At 40.8% G+C, this 19,658-nt stretch overlaps 1 protein-coding gene across 10 annotated transcripts in view; it reads left to right on the forward strand.

The window, feature by feature from the left end:
• The window catches only part of SOAT1 (sterol O-acyltransferase 1), a 61,224-nt gene that overhangs the window by 37,304 nt on the left and 4,262 nt on the right, over positions 1 to 19,658 (forward strand). For 4 of the 10 annotated variants that reach the window (XM_045393381.3, XM_045393376.3, XM_074025083.1 and 1 more), the window contains 11 exons: positions 2,778 to 2,929; positions 5,134 to 5,193; positions 7,090 to 7,197; positions 8,916 to 9,198; positions 10,018 to 10,096; positions 10,785 to 10,866; positions 11,495 to 11,540; positions 12,844 to 12,973; positions 15,793 to 15,890; positions 17,001 to 17,099; positions 18,750 to 18,885. In XM_045393381.3, coding sequence (XP_045249316.1) covers positions 2,778 to 2,929; positions 5,134 to 5,193; positions 7,090 to 7,197; positions 8,916 to 9,198; positions 10,018 to 10,096; positions 10,785 to 10,866; positions 11,495 to 11,540; positions 12,844 to 12,973; positions 15,793 to 15,890; positions 17,001 to 17,099; positions 18,750 to 18,885 — 1,273 coding nt within the window. Of the gene's footprint in view, positions 1 to 2,777; positions 2,930 to 5,133; positions 5,194 to 7,089; positions 7,198 to 8,915; positions 9,199 to 10,017; positions 10,097 to 10,784; positions 11,273 to 11,494; positions 11,541 to 12,290; positions 12,428 to 12,843; positions 12,974 to 15,792; positions 15,891 to 17,000; positions 17,100 to 18,749; positions 18,886 to 19,658 lie in introns of those variants that run through there. The other 6 variants (XR_012428192.1, XR_012428184.1, XM_074025152.1 and 3 more) reach the window with 4 other exon arrangements.

Raw genomic sequence — 19,658 nt, forward strand, 5'->3', positions numbered from 1 at the left:
ATTTGCTTAAATTACAATTTTCCTTGTACATTGTTTTATTGTTCCTCATAGGTTAGCTCAGACCAAGAGGGAGATGTTGGAACAATGAATACCTGGAGAGTGGTAACTGTGTCAGGTGCTATCCTGTGTGTTTTCAGTTCCAGACCGTGTAATAGTTTCTATCCTGCCAAGCTTTGTTTATAGAATCAAATTGAAAGGGAAAACACCTGTACCACCTAGCCAGTCAGACAGCCTCACATATCTTTTTCTTTGTAGTATCTTTTAACTAGGATATTCCCCTTTTCAAAACACACACACACACACACACACACACACACACACACACACACAGTCTTGGCTGGGCACAGTGGCTTACTACACACACACACACACACACACACACACACACACACACACAGAGTCTTCGCTGGGCACAGTGGCTCACTACACACACACACACACACACACAGAGTCTTGGCTGGGCACAGTGGCTTACTACACACACACACACACACACACAGAGTCTTCGCTGGGCACAGTGGCTCACTACACACACACACACACACACACACAGAGTCTTGGCTGGGCACAGTGGCTTACTACACACACACACACACACACACACACAGAGTCTTGGCTGGGCACAGTGGCTTACTACACACACACACACACACACACACACACACAGAGTCTTGGCTGGGCACAGTGGCTTACTACACACACACACACACACACACACACACCACACACACACACACACACACACACAGAGTCTTGGCTGGGCACAGTGGCTTACTTGAGGCCAGGAGTTTGAGACCAGCCTGGCCAACATGGTGAGACCACATCTCTATTTAAAAAGATAAAAGTTTCAGGCTGGGTGCGGTGGCTCACGCCTGTAATCCCAGCACTTTCAGAGGCTGAGGCGGGTGAATCACCTAAGGTTCGAGACCAGCCTGACCACCATGGAGAAACCCCGTCTCTACTAAAAGTACAAAATTGGCTGCATGTGGTGGTGCATACCTATAATCCTAGCTACTTAGGAGGCTGAGACAGGAGAATTGCTTAAACCTGGGAGACGGAGGTTGCGGTGAGCTAAGATGGTGCTGTTGCTCTCCAGCCTGGGCAGCAAGAGTGAAACTATCTCCAAAAAAAAAAAAGTTTCAAGGAAGAACTCACTTTTGTGTCAAGTGGTGAAAGCAGCTAGCTGAATAATATTCAGGACTGTCAACCAAGTAGGAGGTCAGAAGCTCACCCTGTCGTCTGCAACCATGGCGGAGCCAGAGGGGTTCAAAGGGCCTGTGCTATACCAAGGCTCCAGTTCCCTGTAATGCTCCAGACGACCCTGGGCAGTCTATTCTTGAGCCCCTTCATAGTCGCCGTGATTGTCAACTAAAGAAAAGCTTTTTAAGAATTAAAGGTATTATATTTAGAAGTCTTATTGAGAACTGCAGACAGAGCCTACTGCCTGGGAGTAGTCTTATAGGAGGTTTTGTTAGCCTGTTCTGGCACTGTATTTTAGTCTACTGTTTATGTATAGGTGGTGGGGGTTTCACGTATGTAAAATTACGTTTGTTTAGAAGTTAGAGTAGAAATATGTTAAGGTTTGGAGTAAGAGTATATTTGGTTATAGATTATAGAAATATAATTACTGTCATTTTATTTATAGGAAAAGGCAAGGCTTGGGTTATTATCTTTAAGGAATATAGTGACTTAGGCAAGAGATGTGGAGGAGTGTGTGTTTTATTTTGTCTTAAAAGTATTTGGAAAGCTGTGTATCGTCATAGAGTCAAGAACTTTGTGAAATTGTGTTGGCAAGCAGAAATGAGTAAATACGGCTTTTTTGTTTGTTATTTTGTCTCACATATGGATACCTAAACTACTCACATGTGAATGTTACTTCAAGAAAAGAAAATACATGAATTAATCATATTAAAATAGTTACCTTATAAGTACTATTCTCTACCATCTGAGGTGTCAGAGGTTGGGGGTCATAGATGAGGGAGACTGTGAAAGAAATTTACAATACCAGTCTGGGCGCGGTGGCTCATGCCTGTAATCCCAGCACTTTGGGAGGCCAAGGCAGGCGGATCACCTGAGGTCGGGAGTTCGAGACCAGCCTGACCAACATGGAGAAATCCCGTCTCTACTAAAAATACAAAATTAGCCAGGTGTGGTGGCGCATGCCTGTAATCCCAGCCACTCGGGAAGCTGAGGCAGGAGAATCGCTTGAACCCAGGAGGCGGAGGTTACGGTGAGCCAAGATCATGGCATTGCACTCCAGCCTGGGCAACAAGAGGAAAACTCCATCTCAAAAAAAAAAAAAAGAAAAAAGGAAAAAAAAAAGAACTTAGAATCATGGTAATTATAACGTGGGGATAAGGCACAGTGGCACCTGCCTGTAATTCTAACATTTTGGGAAGCTGAGGTGGGAGGATTGCTTGAGCCCTAGAGTTCAGCCTGGGCAACATATGGAGACCCTATCTCTACAAAAAATAAAATATTTGCCGGGAGTGGTGGTGCACACCTGTGATCATAGCTACTTGGGAGGCTGAGGTATTTTGTTTTATGCTTACAAGGGGTATACATTTTAAAAGAGTATACATCATTATGTTGCTTTTTAGGTAGCTGTTTCTGAAACTTCAAGTCAGATACAGGAACTGATTTTTTGCTTTTACTCTTGTGAACTCACTGTGCCTTTCTTTTGATCCAGCTCTGTTTAAGGGAGCCCTTTAGAGAAATGCTAATGACTCACAAGCATGTATTAGTTCCCCATGTGTTTCTTTGTTTTAAAATTCTAGGAATTGAAGCCATTTTTTATGAAGGAAGTTGGCAGTCACTTTGATGATTTTGTGACCAATCTCATTGAAAAATCAGCATCATTAGATAATGGTGGGTGTGCTCTCACAACCTTTTCTATTCTTGAAGGAGAGAAAAACAACCATAGAGCGAAGTAAGTGTGTGTTATTTTCTTTTAATGCAAACAGTTACTCAGTATAGTTTAGTGGTCAAAATGGACTACAGCAAATATGCTTGAGTTCACACCCTGGTGCCACTTTTTATTGGCTGTGTGTTACATTGGGAAAGTTGTTTAACCGTTTGAAGGAGAGTGGAGTTTTGTCTTTACGTATAAATTATAACATACATGCATACCTCTTTTAAGACTGATGCCTGGCACAGTGGCTCACGCCTGTAACCCCAGCACTTTGGAAGGCCGAGGCAGGTGAATCGCCTGAGGTCAGGAGTTCAAGATTGGCCTGGCCAACATGGTTATTTAACCATTTGTCTCTACTAAAAATACAAAAATTAGCCAGGCGTGGTGACGGGTGCCTGTAATTGCTGCTACTCGGGAGGCTGAGGCATGAGGATCACTTGAACCCAGGTGGCGGAGGTTGCAGTGAGCAGAGATTGTGCCACTGCACTCCAGAGAGTCTGTCTCCAAAAAAAAAAAAAAAAAACCACACACTGACTAATAAGGTCAGACGTAGTGGCTCACACCCGTAATCTCAGCACTTTGGGAGGGCAAGGTGGGTGGATCACTTGAGGTCAGTAGTTTGAGACCAGGCTGGCCAACATGGTGAAACCCTGTCTCTACCAAAAAATACAACAATTACTGGACGTGGTGATGCACGCCTGTCGTCCTAGCTACTCAGGAGACTGAGGCATGAGAATCGCTTGAACCTGGGAGGCAGAGGTTGTAGTGAGCCAAGATCGCGCCACTGCACTCCAGCCTCGGCGAGAGAGACCCTGTCTCCGAAAAAAAAAAAAAAAAAAAAAAAAAACAAACAAAAAAAACCCAGACTGACTAATAAAACAAGATAGCCAACGCTTGCTGAGTGTTCTACATCATGAATTTATTTAAACCAAACAGTGGTCCTATGAGACAGATAACTGTAACTATCCACATGTTACAGATTAGGAAACTAAAGCACAGAGTACTTAATTAAATGTCCAAAATTACAGAGCAGGGATTTGAACCTAGAGTCTGGCTCTAGAGTCCTTGCTCTTAATCATATCATGACTGGGCACGGTGGCTCATGCCTGTAATCCCAGCACTTTGGGAGGCCAAGGCAGGTGGACCACGAGGTCGGGAGTTCAAGATCAGCCTGGCCAAGATAATGAAACCGTGTCTCTACTAAAAATACAAAAATTAGCTGGGTGCCATGGCAAGTGCCTATAATCCCAGCTACTCGGGAGGCTGAGGCAGGAGAATCACTCCAACCTGTGGGAAGGAGGTTGCAGTGAGCTGAGATCATACCAGTGCACTTCAGCCTGGGCGACAGAGTGAGACTGACTCAAAAAAAAAGAAAAAAAACCATATCACTGTGTGCCTCTCTATTGCACTGTATACAGTACTTGTGATAAAGTACAGTGGCATTAGTATATGCTTTTCTAATTGATGGTTCATCCAGAATAATCAAGTGAAGGCTATCAAAGGCTAATATGTGTTAACTTGCCATTCCATGCTCTTCTCAGTGTTATGCCCCTGTTCGGAGGCATAGACTCATGTTCTGGAGAATAGTTTTGACCAATTATAGTTAAGTGCTGGTGGTAGTACCAAAAGCCCTAAAGAAGATGAGCAAGATGTTAAAATGGGAGTTTTTAGTAACTGCAACAACCTTTAAGGTCAGAAGGCTGCTGGGAGTTGCTGGAAGTACTTTAATATCAGGAAGGGTATGGTAAACATCAGTGCAGTTTCAGAGGACAGATCAATAACAGTATATATGACCTGGAGTAGAGGGTGCTTGGAGGCCTGTCTGTGACCTCAGGGGATCTCTACAAGAAGGAAAAGTGATTGCCAAAGTCCACGGGGGCTGGCTGTGGCGACCTTTCCATTCTCTACAAGAAGGAAAAGTGATTGCCAAAGTCCATAGGGGCTGGGGGTGGCGAACTTTCCGTTCTTAAGAGTTGTGTATGTACCTACCTCACAGCATGGTTCAGAGGGAGTAAATGAAATAACATACATAAAAACTGTAACACAAAATTTGGATCTGTTTTAGCCGGGCATGGTGGCAGGCACCTGTAATCCTAGTAGTGAAAAGGTCATTGGTCAATTAATGTTAGATGGTGTTATTGGTATATTCTCTTGTCTGTGGGATTAGATTTCTTATAATACTTGAAGTACTTATATCTTGTTTTAATTTTCCCTCTTCTCAGGGATTTGAGAGCACCTCCAGAACAAGGAAAGATTTTTATTGCAAGGCGATCTCTCTTAGAGTGAGTATTTTTAGTTGTTTTTAATTAAATGTTTGAATTTTTTAAAAAAGCTATTCTTACAGAATCATTGCTTAGTATATGGATATGTAATGAGTTTGTTCTGTATCTGTATAAATCATTAGTGGGTTTTTTGTTGTATGTTCTCTCTTGCTCCTTTCTGATCTTCTGGTTCTGTGTCTAGTTTCGAAAGAGGAGTTAGGGATACGAATGGTTATCTGGGCTTGGCACTGTGACTCACACCTATAATCCTAGCATTTTGGGAGGCTGAGGCAGGCAGATTGCTTGAGTCCGGGAGTTTGCCAAAGACCAGTTTGGGCAGCATGGCAAGACTCTCTCTACAAAAAATACAGAAAATTAGCCAGGCTTGGTGGTGCATACCTGTAATCCCAGCTACTCAGGAGTCTGAGACAGGAGGATCGCTTGAGCCCAGGAAGATGGAGATTGCAGTGGGCCGAGATTGTGCCACTGCACTCCAGACTGAGCGACAGGTGCAACACCCAGCAACTCCAGCCTGGGTGACAGAGCAAGACTGTCTCAATAAAAAAAGAAGTGTACTTTTCTTTAAAAAGACATCTTATGCTTCTCAAAAGTTACTTTCTGTGAGTCAAATTGATGTTTACTACTTCCCCTAGATAAGAAGGCCTGTTTTCTAAGCATGTAATGTGCTGTTTAGTGTTTTCTAAGCATGTAATGTATAGTGTTCAGTGTTCTGTCACACTGTAGTTTGAAGGAATTAATCTTTTAAAATTTACATCTGGGGGAAAACGCAGGTTTTTCACATAAAAGGGAAAAGAAAATTTATTTTAAACATTATAATTAGGATTTTAGTGATAGAATTTATACATGAAAAATAAACAAAATTAACATTAACTAAAAAAAAAAAATTTTAACCAAGGAAATAGAACATGCTTTCTGTGACTCAGATGAGTTTTTTTTAGACTATGAAGATTCTTAGTCCAGAGATTGAGTAGTAGTATATTAGATTACTAAAAGCATTTAGAAGGTTAGCATTATCATTCCAAAAACAAGTTAAAAAACCTGTTTTAGTCAGATATAAAAGATTTATTTAGGAAAAGTCATCTACATTATTGTTACATTCTAAAAGAAAATTAGACCAGTCTTAAATACAAAAGTCAATGAGGAGAAGGTAAAATCTTTGTAAATGGTTGAGGTTTTTTTTTTTTTTTTTTTTTTTTTTTTTTTTTTTTGAGACGGAGTCTCGCTCTGTCGCCCAGGCTGGAGTGCAGTGGCCGGATCTCGGCTCACTGCAAGCTCTGCCTCCCGGGTTTACGCCATTCTCCTGCCTCAGCCTCCCGAGTAGCTGGGACTACAGGCGCCCGCCACCTCGCCCGGCTAGTTTTTTGTATTTTTTAGTAGAGACGGGGTTTCACCGTGTTAGCCAGGATGGTCTTGATCTCCTGACCTCGTGATCCGCCCGTCTCGGCCTCCCAAAGTGCTGGGATTACAGGCTTGAGCCACCGCGCCCGGCCAAATGGTTGAGTTTTATAGACATGTAGGGTAGTAGTTGGTTATCATCATCATCATCATGATCAACATTATAGAAATTCATGTCAATTTTAACATTTTGGAAACAGATAGTACTTAATATATATTAAATTTAGGGAGTAGAATGTATGCATAGGATTAAAAAAATTCTTAGCATTTGAAATAGTTTGTTTCCTGTTTCTAGTGAATGGCCTTTGTTTACTTAGAAAACATCCATTTCTGGTAGGTTTTAAAGAATGTAGACCATTCTTTTTTGAGATGTTTTTGGAGAGTGGATTAAGCACCTTCTCAATGGCTTTAAGTTAACTGCTTTAAGAAAAGACTTTACTATATGGTGTTTTAAATTTGAATATAGATTATTAACTTGTTTTGTTTGAACTACATTTACAGTGAGCTGCTTGAAGTGGACCACATCAGAACAATATATCACATGTTTATTGCCCTCCTCATTCTCTTTATCCTGAGCACACTTGTAGTAGATTACATTGATGAAGGAAGGTAAGATAACAAAAAAGATGGCTGGCTAGTTGATGCATGAGAAGTTAGGGGTTTTCACTAAATTTTGGTAAATTGATTAAATTGCTTCAGGAAATCCTAAAGCAGCAGATTTGAGGGTGATATTCCTCTACCCTGAAAAGTTTAACTGATGAGAAATTAGAAGTTTCATTACTTTTATTTTCAAAATGGTTTATTTGAATAGACCATAATCAGTAGTTTCTAGGTAGTTTTCCCAAATGGGAGAACTTTGTACACAGTTGACTTATGAACAACATGGGTTTGAACTGTGCATGTCCACTTATACGCGGCAGTTTTGCTTTTTCTTTTCTTTTCTTTGTTTTTATTTTTGAGATGGAGTCTCACTCTTGTTGCCCAGGCTGGAGTGCAATGGCGCCATCTCGGCTCACCACAACCTCTGCCCCCTGGGTTCAAGCGATTCTCCTGCCTCAGCCTCCCGAGTAGCTGGGATTACAGTCATGCACCACCACGCCTGGCGCATTTTCTGTTTATTTTTTTTTTAGTAGAGACGGGGTTTCTCCATGTCGGTCAGGCTAGTCCCGAACTCCCTACCTCAGGTGATCGCCCGCCTCAGCCTCCCAAAGTGCTGGGATTACAGGCGTGAGCCGCCACATCTGGCTGGAATTTTTTCAATCAATATGTTTAGCACTCTGTATCCATGGGTTCTACATCTGCAAGCAAAGGCAGATTGGGATCTAGAGTATTCCAGGATGTGAAACACACATATAAAAATGGCAGATTTTTCATATCTGTGGGTTCCACGGGGCCAACTGTGGGACTTGAATTTGCATAGATTTTGGTGTCTGCACACTGTCCTGGAACCAGTCCCCTATATATAGGGAGGGATAACTGTATATGATTGATTAACTTTTTGATTGTCTTTGTTTAAGGTGGTTACTTAAAACAAGTAGCTTATTGAAATTGAAGGTTGAAAAATTTGATATTTCTTTTTAATGTGAAAGTCAAATTGTAGGCCAGGCATGATTGCTCATGCCTGTAATCTCAGCACTTTGGGAGGCCAAGGCAGGAGGATCACTTGAGCTCAGGAGTTCGAGACCAGCCTGGGCAACATCTCTGCAAAAAATTTAAAAATTAGCCAGGCATGGTGGCACACATTGGTAGTTCCAGCTACTCAGGAGGATGAGATGGGAGGATCACTTGAGCCAGGGAGGTTGAGGCTGCAGTGGAACTGTGTTTGTGCCACTGCACTCCAGCCTGGGTGACAAAGGAGACCCGATCTCAAAATAAAATTTCAAAACTCAAATTGTAGCTTAAAATTTGTGTTTTTTTAAATTGTACATATTTCTTCTGAAAAATCATCTTTTGTATATAAGAATGATTGCTCTTTGAATATTTTCCATAGGATATTTTAGAGTTTAAAAATTAATGTGAGAATCTAATATTTCAGAAGTTCAAAGTCCAATTATCTTAGATATCTTAAGTTTGAAGACTGTATTTATCTTAGGACTTTTAGAAAACTTGTTTCTAAAGAACATATATTGTTGATATATATATTGTAAAGCAGATGGTTAGAAGCAGATCTCTAACTAGCAGAACTATTACATCCATGACTTCAGCGTATTAATGTTGTGGTGTTTCATAAGGTTGAAAGTTTGGTGTTTGAAAGTTTTAAATTCTGTGAACTCAGTGTATATTAAAAATTCACCTCTATGTTCTTTTTCTGTACCTTTTCTCCCCAGGCTGGTGCTTGAGTTCAGCCTCCTGTCCTATGCTTTTGGCAAATTTCCTACTGTTGTTTGGACCTGGTGGATCATGTTCCTGTCTACATTTTCAGTTCCCTATTTTCTGTTTCAACGTTGGGCCACTGGCTATAGCAAGAGTTCTCATCCGCTGATCAATTCTCTCTTCCATGGCTTTCTTTTCATGGTCTTCCAGATTGGAATTCTAGGTTTTGGACCAACATACGTTGTGTTAGCATATACACTGCCACCAGCCTCCCGGTTCATCATTATATTCGAGCAGGTAAGGCTTTAAGTGTTACCCAGGGCGATGCTGTTCTCAGCTAAAATAATAATAATGATGATGACATACTGATACTATTATTTTTAGCTGTATCAGCTTGGATAAATTTTCATGTATTGTTCCTTTTGCCATTATCTATAAAATTGTTAAACTAGAATCTTCTCACCTCTTAAGTTTCATTCTAGCTTCCATGTTCTCTGAATTTTGATAAATAAAATAAATTACGTTGAACTTTTTTTTTTTTTTTTTTTGGGACAGAATCTCGCTCTGTCACCCAGGCTGGAGTGCAGTGGCACGATCTCGGCTCACTGCAACCCCCGCCTCCCAGGTTCAAGCGATTTTTCAGCCTCAGCCTCCCAAGTGGCTGGGACTACAGGCGCCTGCCACCACACCTGGCTAATTTTTGTATTTTTAGTAGAGACAGGGTTTCACCATATTGGCTAGGCTGGTCTCAAACTCCTGACCTCATGATCTGCCTGCTGTGGCCTCCCAAAGTGCTGGGTTTACAGGTGTGAGCCACTGGGCTTGGCCACATTGAACTATTTTTGATGCATCAAGATTTTGTTCCTGAATACTTTTTGTAAAAGTCATTTAAATTATAAAATATTTTCGTAATTAAAAACTTCACTTTTGAAATGTCAGATTCATTGTTTTGTCATGTAACTATTTCTATCTAAATAAAGGTTTTATTTTGATTTGTTTCTACACTCATCAGGATTTTCTGACTTTATTGGCTATCTGTAATGTGTTTGACTAATGGAAAGGACACTTGCAGGAGACTTTCTTTGAACAGACATCTTTTTCCTCCTGCTTTTGTAGATTCGTTTTGTAATGAAGGCCCACTCATTTGTCAGAGAGAATGTGCCTCGGGTACTAAATTCAGCTAAGGAGAAATCAAGTATGTAATTTCTTTTGTACATTCTTTCTTCCTCCCCTCCCCCCATCCCATTCCCTTCCCTTCTTTCCTTCTTTTCTTCCTTCCTTCCTCCCTGCCTTCTTTCCTTCCTTCCTCCCTGCCTTCTTTCCTCCCTCCCTCCCTTCCTTCCTTTCTTCCTTCCTCTCTCTCTTTTCTTTTGTTTGTGTAATTTCATTAGTTTAAAGGATTATTGACTGGATATTTCACCCTTTGTTGTTTGCTGGGGTGTCACATCATATATTGCAGAGATTGTGTTTTATTTCAAATATATATGATCCATATTGATTTTGAGGACTACTTCATTGTTTCCTGACTATTCCTGCTTTGCCCTTGGACCTACAATTTTAAAAAAATTGATTATCTTTTGTAACTTTGCATTATTTTTATGGAATGTTAATAGCCTCATTACACCTGTGCCTGCCTATTCTTTGCACATTGTTGCTTCACACTCTAGAAGTTATCTCAGTCACAGGAATAACTTGGTTTAAAGAGACTGGTAATAATTCAATTCGTGCAAGAATAAGAAGTCATTTTAGAGGTCAGGAAAAAAGAACATGAGCTGATAAGTCATTTTATTATTCCCTGTTATGTGCTTCCTTGTATCCCCCCCTTTATTTTTGCTGTGAAAAATCAAAGAACCTCTGATCTAACTATAGTTTGCCTTTTCTAGGCACTGTTCCAATACCTACAGTCAACCAATATTTGTACTTCTTATTTGCTCCTACCCTTATCTACCGTGACAGCTATCCCAGGTAATGGTACTATGAAGCAGAAATGTGGTAAGCACCAAAAGTGTGGCATGAGTGAGGTAGGATAGATAAACAGGGGCCAGTTAACGTAGGGACATAGAAAATATAGAATGAGTTTTCATTTTCTGTCTGACCTGGGAAGCCTCAAATGGTGAGTAGAGAAGTTTAATTTGGTTATAGTAATTCTTGACAGAATAATCAAGTATTTCATATGGTCATAAATGATGTTCTGTGTGTAAAACCATTAATTTATTTATTTTATTTTATTTTTTTTCTGAGATGGGAATCTTGCTCTGTCACCCAGGCTGCAACGTAGCACCCAGTGGTGCTACGTTGGCTCCCTGCAACCTCTGCCCCCTGGGTTCACGTGATTCTCCTGCCTCAGTGTCCCAAGTAGCTGGCATTACAGGTGTGCGCCACCACGCCCAGTTAGTTTTGTTGTATTTTTAGTAGAGATGGGGTTTCACCATATTGGCCAGGCTGGTCTCGAGCTCCTGGTCACTGCCTTCCAAAGTGCTTGGATTACAGGTGTGAGCCACCACGCCTGACTAAGAAACATTAATTGTGAGGGTCTTTATTCAAGTTCAATTACTTTATTTAGAAACCTTATTTTTGTTTCTTTCTTTTTCAGGAATCCCACTGTAAGATGGGGTTATGTCGCTATGCAGTTTGCACAGGTAAGTTTTTGTAACTGTCTATGGTATGTTGATTAGGAGATGGGGATTCATATTTATGATAATAATATAATCTACCTAAATCTAATTGGGAACTAAGAATGCTTTCTGTTGACATTACGCAGTCTTTTAAACTATTTCCATTATACTAAATGGTGTTTGTTTTGCCAACATCAGAAGTAATTTTCTTTAATAAAAGAATATATTAGGCCAGGCGCAGTGACTCGCGCCTGTAATCCCAGCACTTTGGGCGGCCAAGGTGGGCAGATCACGAGGTCAGGAGTTTGAGACCAGCCTGACCAACATGGTGAAACCCCATCTCTACTAAAAATACAAAAATTAGCCTGGCGTGGTGGCACGTACCTGTAATCTCAGCTACTCGGAAGGCTGAGGCAGGAGAATTGCTTGAACCTGGGATATGGAGGTTACAGTGAGCTGAGATCACGCCACTGTATTCCAGCCTGGGCAACAGAGCAAGACTCCATCTCAAAAAAAAAAAAAAAAAAAAAAAAGAATGTATTATTTTATAAAGTAATTCTAGTTGGTAATGTCAGTAAACATTAATTTGCCCCTTCCTGTTTCTCGGGGGAGGTGTATATGTATGTGGGTATGGTCTGACTCTTCCCCATTCTTCCTCCCACCTCCATCAGAATCATTAATCCTGGAAGATCCCATTTTAAATCATTGTCTCAATCAAATGCCCATTTATGAAATAAGTTCTTGCGTTAAAAGGGTTTTTTTTTTTTTTTTTAGACAAAGTCCCGCTCTGTCACCTAGGCCGGAGTGCAGTGATGCAATCTTGGCTCACTGCAGCCTCCACCTCCTGAGTTCAAGCGATTCTCCTGCATAAGCCTCCTGAGTAACTGGGATTACAGGTGCCTACCACCACGCCTGGCTAATTTTTGTATTTTTAGTAGAGATAGGGTTTCACCATGTTGGCCAGGCTGGTTTCGAACTCCTGACCTCAAGTCATCAACCTGCCTCAGCCTCCCAAAGTGGTAGGATTACAGGAGTGAGCCACTGTACCCGACCATGTTACGGGTTTTAAGCAGCAGGAAAAACAGGTTCTAAGAGTAAGCTCTTTTAAAAATATAATTTGGTAAAGGGTTAGGAAAAGTGATGGTAGAAACTAGGCTTGAGTAATCTCTCTGAAGGATTATAGCAGTCTTCTATACTAGTGTTAAATGGAATACATATGCGAACGTTACTTTAAGGGTCATATCTGCACTTTCTTTTGGAGAGAAAAACATCGCCTTCCATTTTATTAAGCCATCGTTATTATAATTCTGTCTCTGTTATGTTCCAGGTCTTTGGTTGCTTTTTCTATGTGTACTACATCTTTGAAAGACTTTGTGCCCCCTTGTTTCGGAATATCAAACAGGAGCCCTTCAGCGCTCGTGTTCTGGTCCTATGTGTATTTAACTCCATCTTGCCAGGTAACGTGGGTACTTGTTAATTTGGTAATTAACAAGTGAATTAATGCATAAATTCACGAGGTAAATAGAAAGCTATTGCCTATGAGCACCTTTGGTTTGCCTACTTTTTCATCTAAACTTCTATATGTCTATACCCATCTTGACCTCTTTTGCATCTGTTTTATAAATGAAGTATCCTTCTTCCAGTCGCAGGTCAGTCTCTCATCTGGCTTTCACTCAAGTTGTGCCTTCTCTGACAGTGAACAGTCCACATTCATGCTGTGTCTTCCTGTTCACTATTCAGTTCATTGTCATCTTGCTCCTGATTCCACCAAGCCACTTAAATGCCCTTTGTTGAAATTACTAGTAACCTCCATATTCTAATCCAGTGGATGGATTAAGACGTACTTTAACCCTTATCCAAGTTGACCTCCATGAAGCATTGGGTGCTGCTGACCACATTTTGAAATCTCTCTTGTCACTATTTTCTTGCTCTTTTTTTGAAACCGGGTCTCTCTTTGTCACCCAGTCTGAATGCAGTGGTGTGATCATGGCTTACTAGCCTTGACCTCTTGGGCTCAAGTGCTCCTCTCGCCTCAGTAGCTGGGACTACAGGTGCATGCCACCACGCCTGGCTAAGTTTTTATTTTTTGGAGAGACGGGGTCTCCCTGTGTTGCCCAAGCCGTTCTCAAACTCCTGGGCTCAAGTTATCCTCCTGTCTCAGCCTCTCAAAGTGCTGGGGTTACAGGCTTGAGCCACCATGCCTGACCTTTTACCACTATTTCTTATTTTCCTCCTGTCTTTCTGGCCATACCTTGATTTCTTAAATTTATTTATTGTGTGTTTTTTTTTTTTTTGTCTATTATAAAGATATATGAGTACCTAGTACTATGCCAGGTGCAGAGGACTCAGAAGTGAACAAGACATGTATTATCTTTACACTCTGGGAGTTTTTATAGTTTCCCTTACTTTTCCTCTTTCCTTTACTCATTGAATGTTGGTAATGTTTTGTGTCATCACCTTCCCTTTCTTTTCTTCTCTTGCATTCCTCTTACAGTAACCCTCCCTCACCGGCCCCAAGACTTATTTGAATGAACTCTGTATCTGTCCCTAAAATAGAATATGTGTTACATACTTGAGTGTCTTCCTCACTAGCTGCAAAGTTGTTGAGATCAAGGATTGTCTTTTATAGCCAATCACAGTCTCTCTCATATTGTCTGGTACATAGTTGATGCTCTATAAATATATATTTTTTAATAAATGAGTGAAAGAGGTGGACATATAAATGGATATTTTACAATATATTGTAATATGTACTACATAAGTAGGATAAACAAAATGCTTATGGCCTTTGTTTCGTATTAGAGAGAATATTTAATACTGGGTATTGAAAAATAGGTATTTGCCTGGCAGAGAATTGGTGGAAAGGTCATTCTAGGTAGTGGGATGGATGCAAGGGAGTGGAGCATTCTGGAATGGCATAAATCCAGTTGTGGATGATGTTTACAACACTTAAGAGGGTAGAATCATTGGAGATATGTTTAGAATGTTATCTGTGTCACTATGTTAACTGTGTCACTGTTAACGTTTTGGACTGGTTAATTCTTTGTTTGGAGTGGCAGTCTTCTGCATTGTGGCATAATCTGTTTAGCAGCATCCTGGCCTCTAGCAACTGGATACCAGTGGCACAACTCCCTCTCCTCCAATTGTCACAGCACTGGTGCAGTGGCTTGCACCGTAGTCCCAGCTACCCTGGAGGCTAAGGTGGGAGGATCACTTGAGCCCTGTGAGTTGAAGTTCAGCCTGGGCAACATAGTGAGACCCTGTCTCTTAAAAACAAAGTCTCTAGAATTTCAAATGTCCTGTGGGGGAGAGGGGCCAAAGTCTCTCCCCAGTTTTAAACAATTGCTGAAGACGGGGGTATAGGGGCCAGATTTTTAAAGGGCCTTGGGTACCAGGTTAAGCCATATATCTAGGCATTTCTTTTTTTTTTTTTTTTGAGACGGAGTCTCGCTCTGTCGCCCAGGCTGGAGTGCAGTGGCCGGATCTCAGCTCACTGCAAGCTCCGCCTCCCGGGTTCGGGCCATTCTCCTGTCTCAGCCTCCTGACTAGCTGGGACTACAGGCGCCCGCCACCTCGCCCGGCTAGTTTTTTGTATTTTTTAGTAGAGACGGGGTTTCACCGTGTTAGCCAGGATGGTCTCGATCTCCTGACCTAGTGATCCGCCCGTCTCGGCCTCCCAAAGTGCTGGGATTACAGGCTTGAGCCACCGCGCCCGGCCTAGGCATTTCTTAAAAACAAACTGGGTAGCCTGGGCGTGGTGGCTCACGCCTGTAATCCCAGCACTTTGGGAGGCCGAGCTGGGTGGATCACGAGGTCAGGAGATTGAGACCAGCCTGGTCAACATGGTGAAACCCCGTCTCTACTAAAAATGCAAAAACTTAGTCGTGTGTGGTGGCACGTGCCTGTAATCCCAGCTACTCGGGAGGCTGAGGTAGGAGAATTGCTTGAACCCTGGAGGTGGAGGTTGCAGTGAGCCGAGATCTCTCCATTGCACTCCAGCCTGGGTGACAGAGTGAGACTCTGTCTCAAAAAAACAAAACAAAACAAAAAACCCAGACTAGGTAACGTCATTTGTTGAACCCACTTTGAAGGAAGTTACTGTTTTAAAATTAAAATAATTAACTCCAAAAGCATATCATCTCTGGAATGGGTAAACTGGAATAATAACTTATATTTTACAAAATAATACCAGCTAAATAAAATGATGTGATATAATTAGTTGCTTGGCATGTGAGCTATTTGGAAAGACTGTTAATATTGTTAATCTTATTTTTAGGTGTGCTGATTCTCTTCCTTACTTTTTTTGCCTTTTTGCACTGCTGGCTCAATGCCTTTGCTGAGATGTTACGCTTTGGCGACAGGATGTTCTATAAGGTAGTATATACTTAGACTTAGCTTTCTTTTCACATTTTTTTGTCTTCCTCATTATTAAGTATTTCGACATTGTTGGCCAATGTCACCAGCCTTTCACACAAACATTGTGAAATAATTTTCTTTTCTACAAATTTTGCCAATATTCTCTGAAATTCAGTTACAGATATAACTAGCATAACCTTGTGTTTTCTTCTGTCTCTAATGTCTGCTCCCTTATCATAAGCACATGGTTTCTGCTGGATCCTGCGAGGATATATTGGTGATTCCAGTAGGAAACTATTGGTTCAGAGCACACCATGAGACTTCCCTGAGTGTTCATTCATTTGAAATGGACCGTCTAGTTCTGTAGGAGTGACCTCAGCAAATTATTCATTTAAGACAGCTGAGCAGTTCATGAGGGAAATAACTTTTCCCTGTTTTGTTTTGAAAGGTATTAATTTTGCTTCAGATAGTATCCTTATGCTTCTAAAGTTGGAATAAAGCTCTAGAATTAGAGTCAGAATGGCTCATAGCATTCTTTAACCCTACCTAAAGCTCTCTTTCAGTTTGGTTTGTTTTTGGCAACACTCCAAGTCTACCAACTTCTTTCTCAAACATTAAGTGCGGATTGCAGATTTTAGATAGCTGATCTCATTCATCTGATCTTAAAATTGGGAGCAAGAAATATATATAGGGATACCAGGACTTTGAGGTGACCACCGTCTCACTCTTTGGGTAATTTTGCCATTTCTGGTAACCACCAAACAGCTCTCTAGTGTTAGCACTCTATCTGGTCTTCATGACCATAGAATTTTCTCATGACATTCTAGCAAGGTAAGGGGGGTGGGGCTTACTGATTGCTGTTCAGATGGACATAGACTTAAATGGTTCTGTGTGTTGTGTATGAACCTAGGAACTAAATCATACATAGTACGAGAATTCATGTCATATTCAACATTAATAACCAAAATGCCTTTGAAGATTTTTCTGTCATCAGCATATGAACCAACAGTTTATCACAGTGTACTTTGGTTTTTCTGTTACATGTGTTCTTTGGGAAAGTCAGGGGGGGTTGCTTTTGGGTGGTGTGTGTGTGTGTGTATAGTTTTATACCTTTACTTTTTCCCTCAGGATTGGTGGAACTCCACGTCATACTCTAACTATTACAGAACCTGGAATGTGGTGGTCCATGACTGGCTATATTACTATGCTTACAAGGACTTTCTCTGGGTAAGCAGCAAGATTTAAGTTAATGTTATTTAAGAAATAGAAATTCTTTTTCAGAAAGTATGAGTATTATACAGATGGAAGAAGTTATATTTAATTGTTCATGAGGAAAGGGTGATAGTATATTTTCAGTTTTCTTTTGAGAAATTTACATGTAGAAACCTGCTTTGAATGGTGCTGCTTAGAAACCACTGTGTACAGTAGTAGGTCTAATACTGTGTCTTTTGCTCTGAATTTTATCTTACGTAACAAAGTGAGAATGCATGGAGGTTGGAGTTGAAATGATCCACCAATAATAGATAGTTTCTTTTTTTTTTTTTTTTTTTTTTTTGAGATGGAGTCTCACTCTGTCGCCCAGGCTGGAGTGCAGTGGCGCGATCTCGGCCCACTGCAAGCTCCGCCTCCCGGGTTCATGCCATTCTCCTGCCTCAGCCTCCCGAGTAGCTGGGACTACAGGTGCCCACAACCGCGCCCGGCTAGTTTTTTGTATTTTTAGTAGAGATAGGGTTTCACCATGTTAGCCAGGATGGTCTCGATCTCCTGACCTCGTGATCCGCCCGCCTCGGCCTCCCAAAGTGCTGGGATTACAGGCGTGAGCCACCGCGCCCGGCCTAGGTAGTTTCTTATGAATCTCATTGCCAACAAATAATCTCCCTATGGTCTTTTTCATTCGTTTTTCTTGGTTGAAGGTGGAGAAACACTTTTTTTTTTTCCCCACTCTTGTTGCCCAGGCTGAAGTGCAGTGGCATGTTCTCAGCTCACTGCAACCTCCGCCTCCCGGGTTCAAGTGATTCTCCTGCCTCAGCCTCCCAAGTAGCTGAGATTACAGGCGCCCACCACCCAGCCCAGCTAATTTTGTAGTTTTAGTGGAGATGGCATTTCTCTATGTTGTTGGTCAGGCTCTTCTGGAACTCCCGACCTCAGGTGATCCACCCACCTCGGCCTCCCCAGAGTGCTGGGGTTACAAGCGTGAGCCACCGCGCCCAGCTGAGAAACACTACAGTGAGAAACACCTTTGTGTGGATTTGTATCTCTCTAATCAGTGACACCTGGCTTTCAGACATTCTTGAGAGCAGAATATACTTAGACTGATGAGATGTAATCTTGAATCTCCTGGTTGATTAATACTGGTATCTGGATTACAGTTTTTATTAAGTGAGGGCACCATTTGGCTTAGTGACAGCATCTTATGGTGGAAATAGCATTGTATTAATATTTGAGTGCTAATTCTGTCATTCAGGTGTAGTTTCACATATGGATAAGGCAAGTCCCTTCTCCTTCTGAAGTCTTAGTTTTGTTATGTGTAAAAATGGAGAGGACACTTGCCCCATCTACCATACAGTGTTACTCTAAAGACTGAAATTCAATATGTTTCATTTATATAGGAAAACTATGTTTTGTCAGTTGTAATAACTTACAAATATAAATTATTGATACTTTTGAAAATAGACTCATATTTGAAAAATAATAAGTATTTATAAGTATATATGATTTGTAATTATTTTAATAGATTTGGATTAATCCAAGGAGTAGACTTAGAAAGTTAAGTACAAATATAATAGGTACCTTTGGCATATAATTTTACATCCTATATAATTCATGCTTGCTTTAAATTTTTAAAAATTACTTCGTAATGTTTTCCTTTTTCTTTAGTTTTTCTCCAAGAGATTCAAATCTGCTGCCATGTTGGCTGTCTTTGCTGTATCTGCTGTAGTACACGAATATGCCTTGGCTGTTTGCTTGAGCTTTTTCTATCCCGTGCTCTTTGTGCTCTTCATGTTCTTTGGAAGTAAGTATCTTGGTGTGCTGTGAGTACTGGGTACTATGCTAAAAAAGAAAACCAGATAGAAAGGAAACTATAAAATCAATGTAGGAGAACTAGATAGTAGTAGTAACATTTTAAGGTAGTACTTGTTTATCAGATGGTCAGAATATTGACTTTTAATAATTATACACAGCTCTGTCTCAAGATGTTTACACTTTGAAGTAGAGAAATGAACTAGGTAACCTCATGAAGACCATTGATGACACTGATTTGGTAGGTCATAAAAGTTATCTGTATAAACAGCTTTCCTATTCATAAACATTGTGATTATGCACCCCCTAGAAAACTGACAAGTTTTTGAGTGAGTAGAGAGGGAAAAGTTGGAATATGAATATTCTAATTCCATGAAATATATATACACATGTTCTGAAAACACTGATTTCTTGTAAGTTACTGATTTTAACACTGAAGCTTTATTTTTCTTTATAGAAACAGTGACCAGAATTTAAAAATATATAAACAGTTGTTCACTGTGATTATGCAATGATAACAGCAGATATATCTGAAGCCCCTCATCTTCTGACAAATTATGTTTTGCTACCTGTATATTTCTTTCTTTCTTTCTTTTTTTTGAGACAGAGTTTCACTGTCATGACCCAGGCTGGAGAGCAGTGGTACGATCTCAGCTCACTGCAACCTTTGCCTCTCTGCTTCAAGTGATTCTCCTGCCTCAGCCTCCCGAGTGGCTGGAATTACAGGCGCACACCACCACACCTGGCTAATTTTTGTATTTTTAA

The sequence above is a fragment of the Macaca fascicularis genome, chromosome 1 (genome assembly GCF_037993035.2).
Source record: "Macaca fascicularis isolate 582-1 chromosome 1, T2T-MFA8v1.1".
NCBI classification, from domain to species: Eukaryota; Metazoa; Chordata; class Mammalia; order Primates; family Cercopithecidae; genus Macaca; species Macaca fascicularis.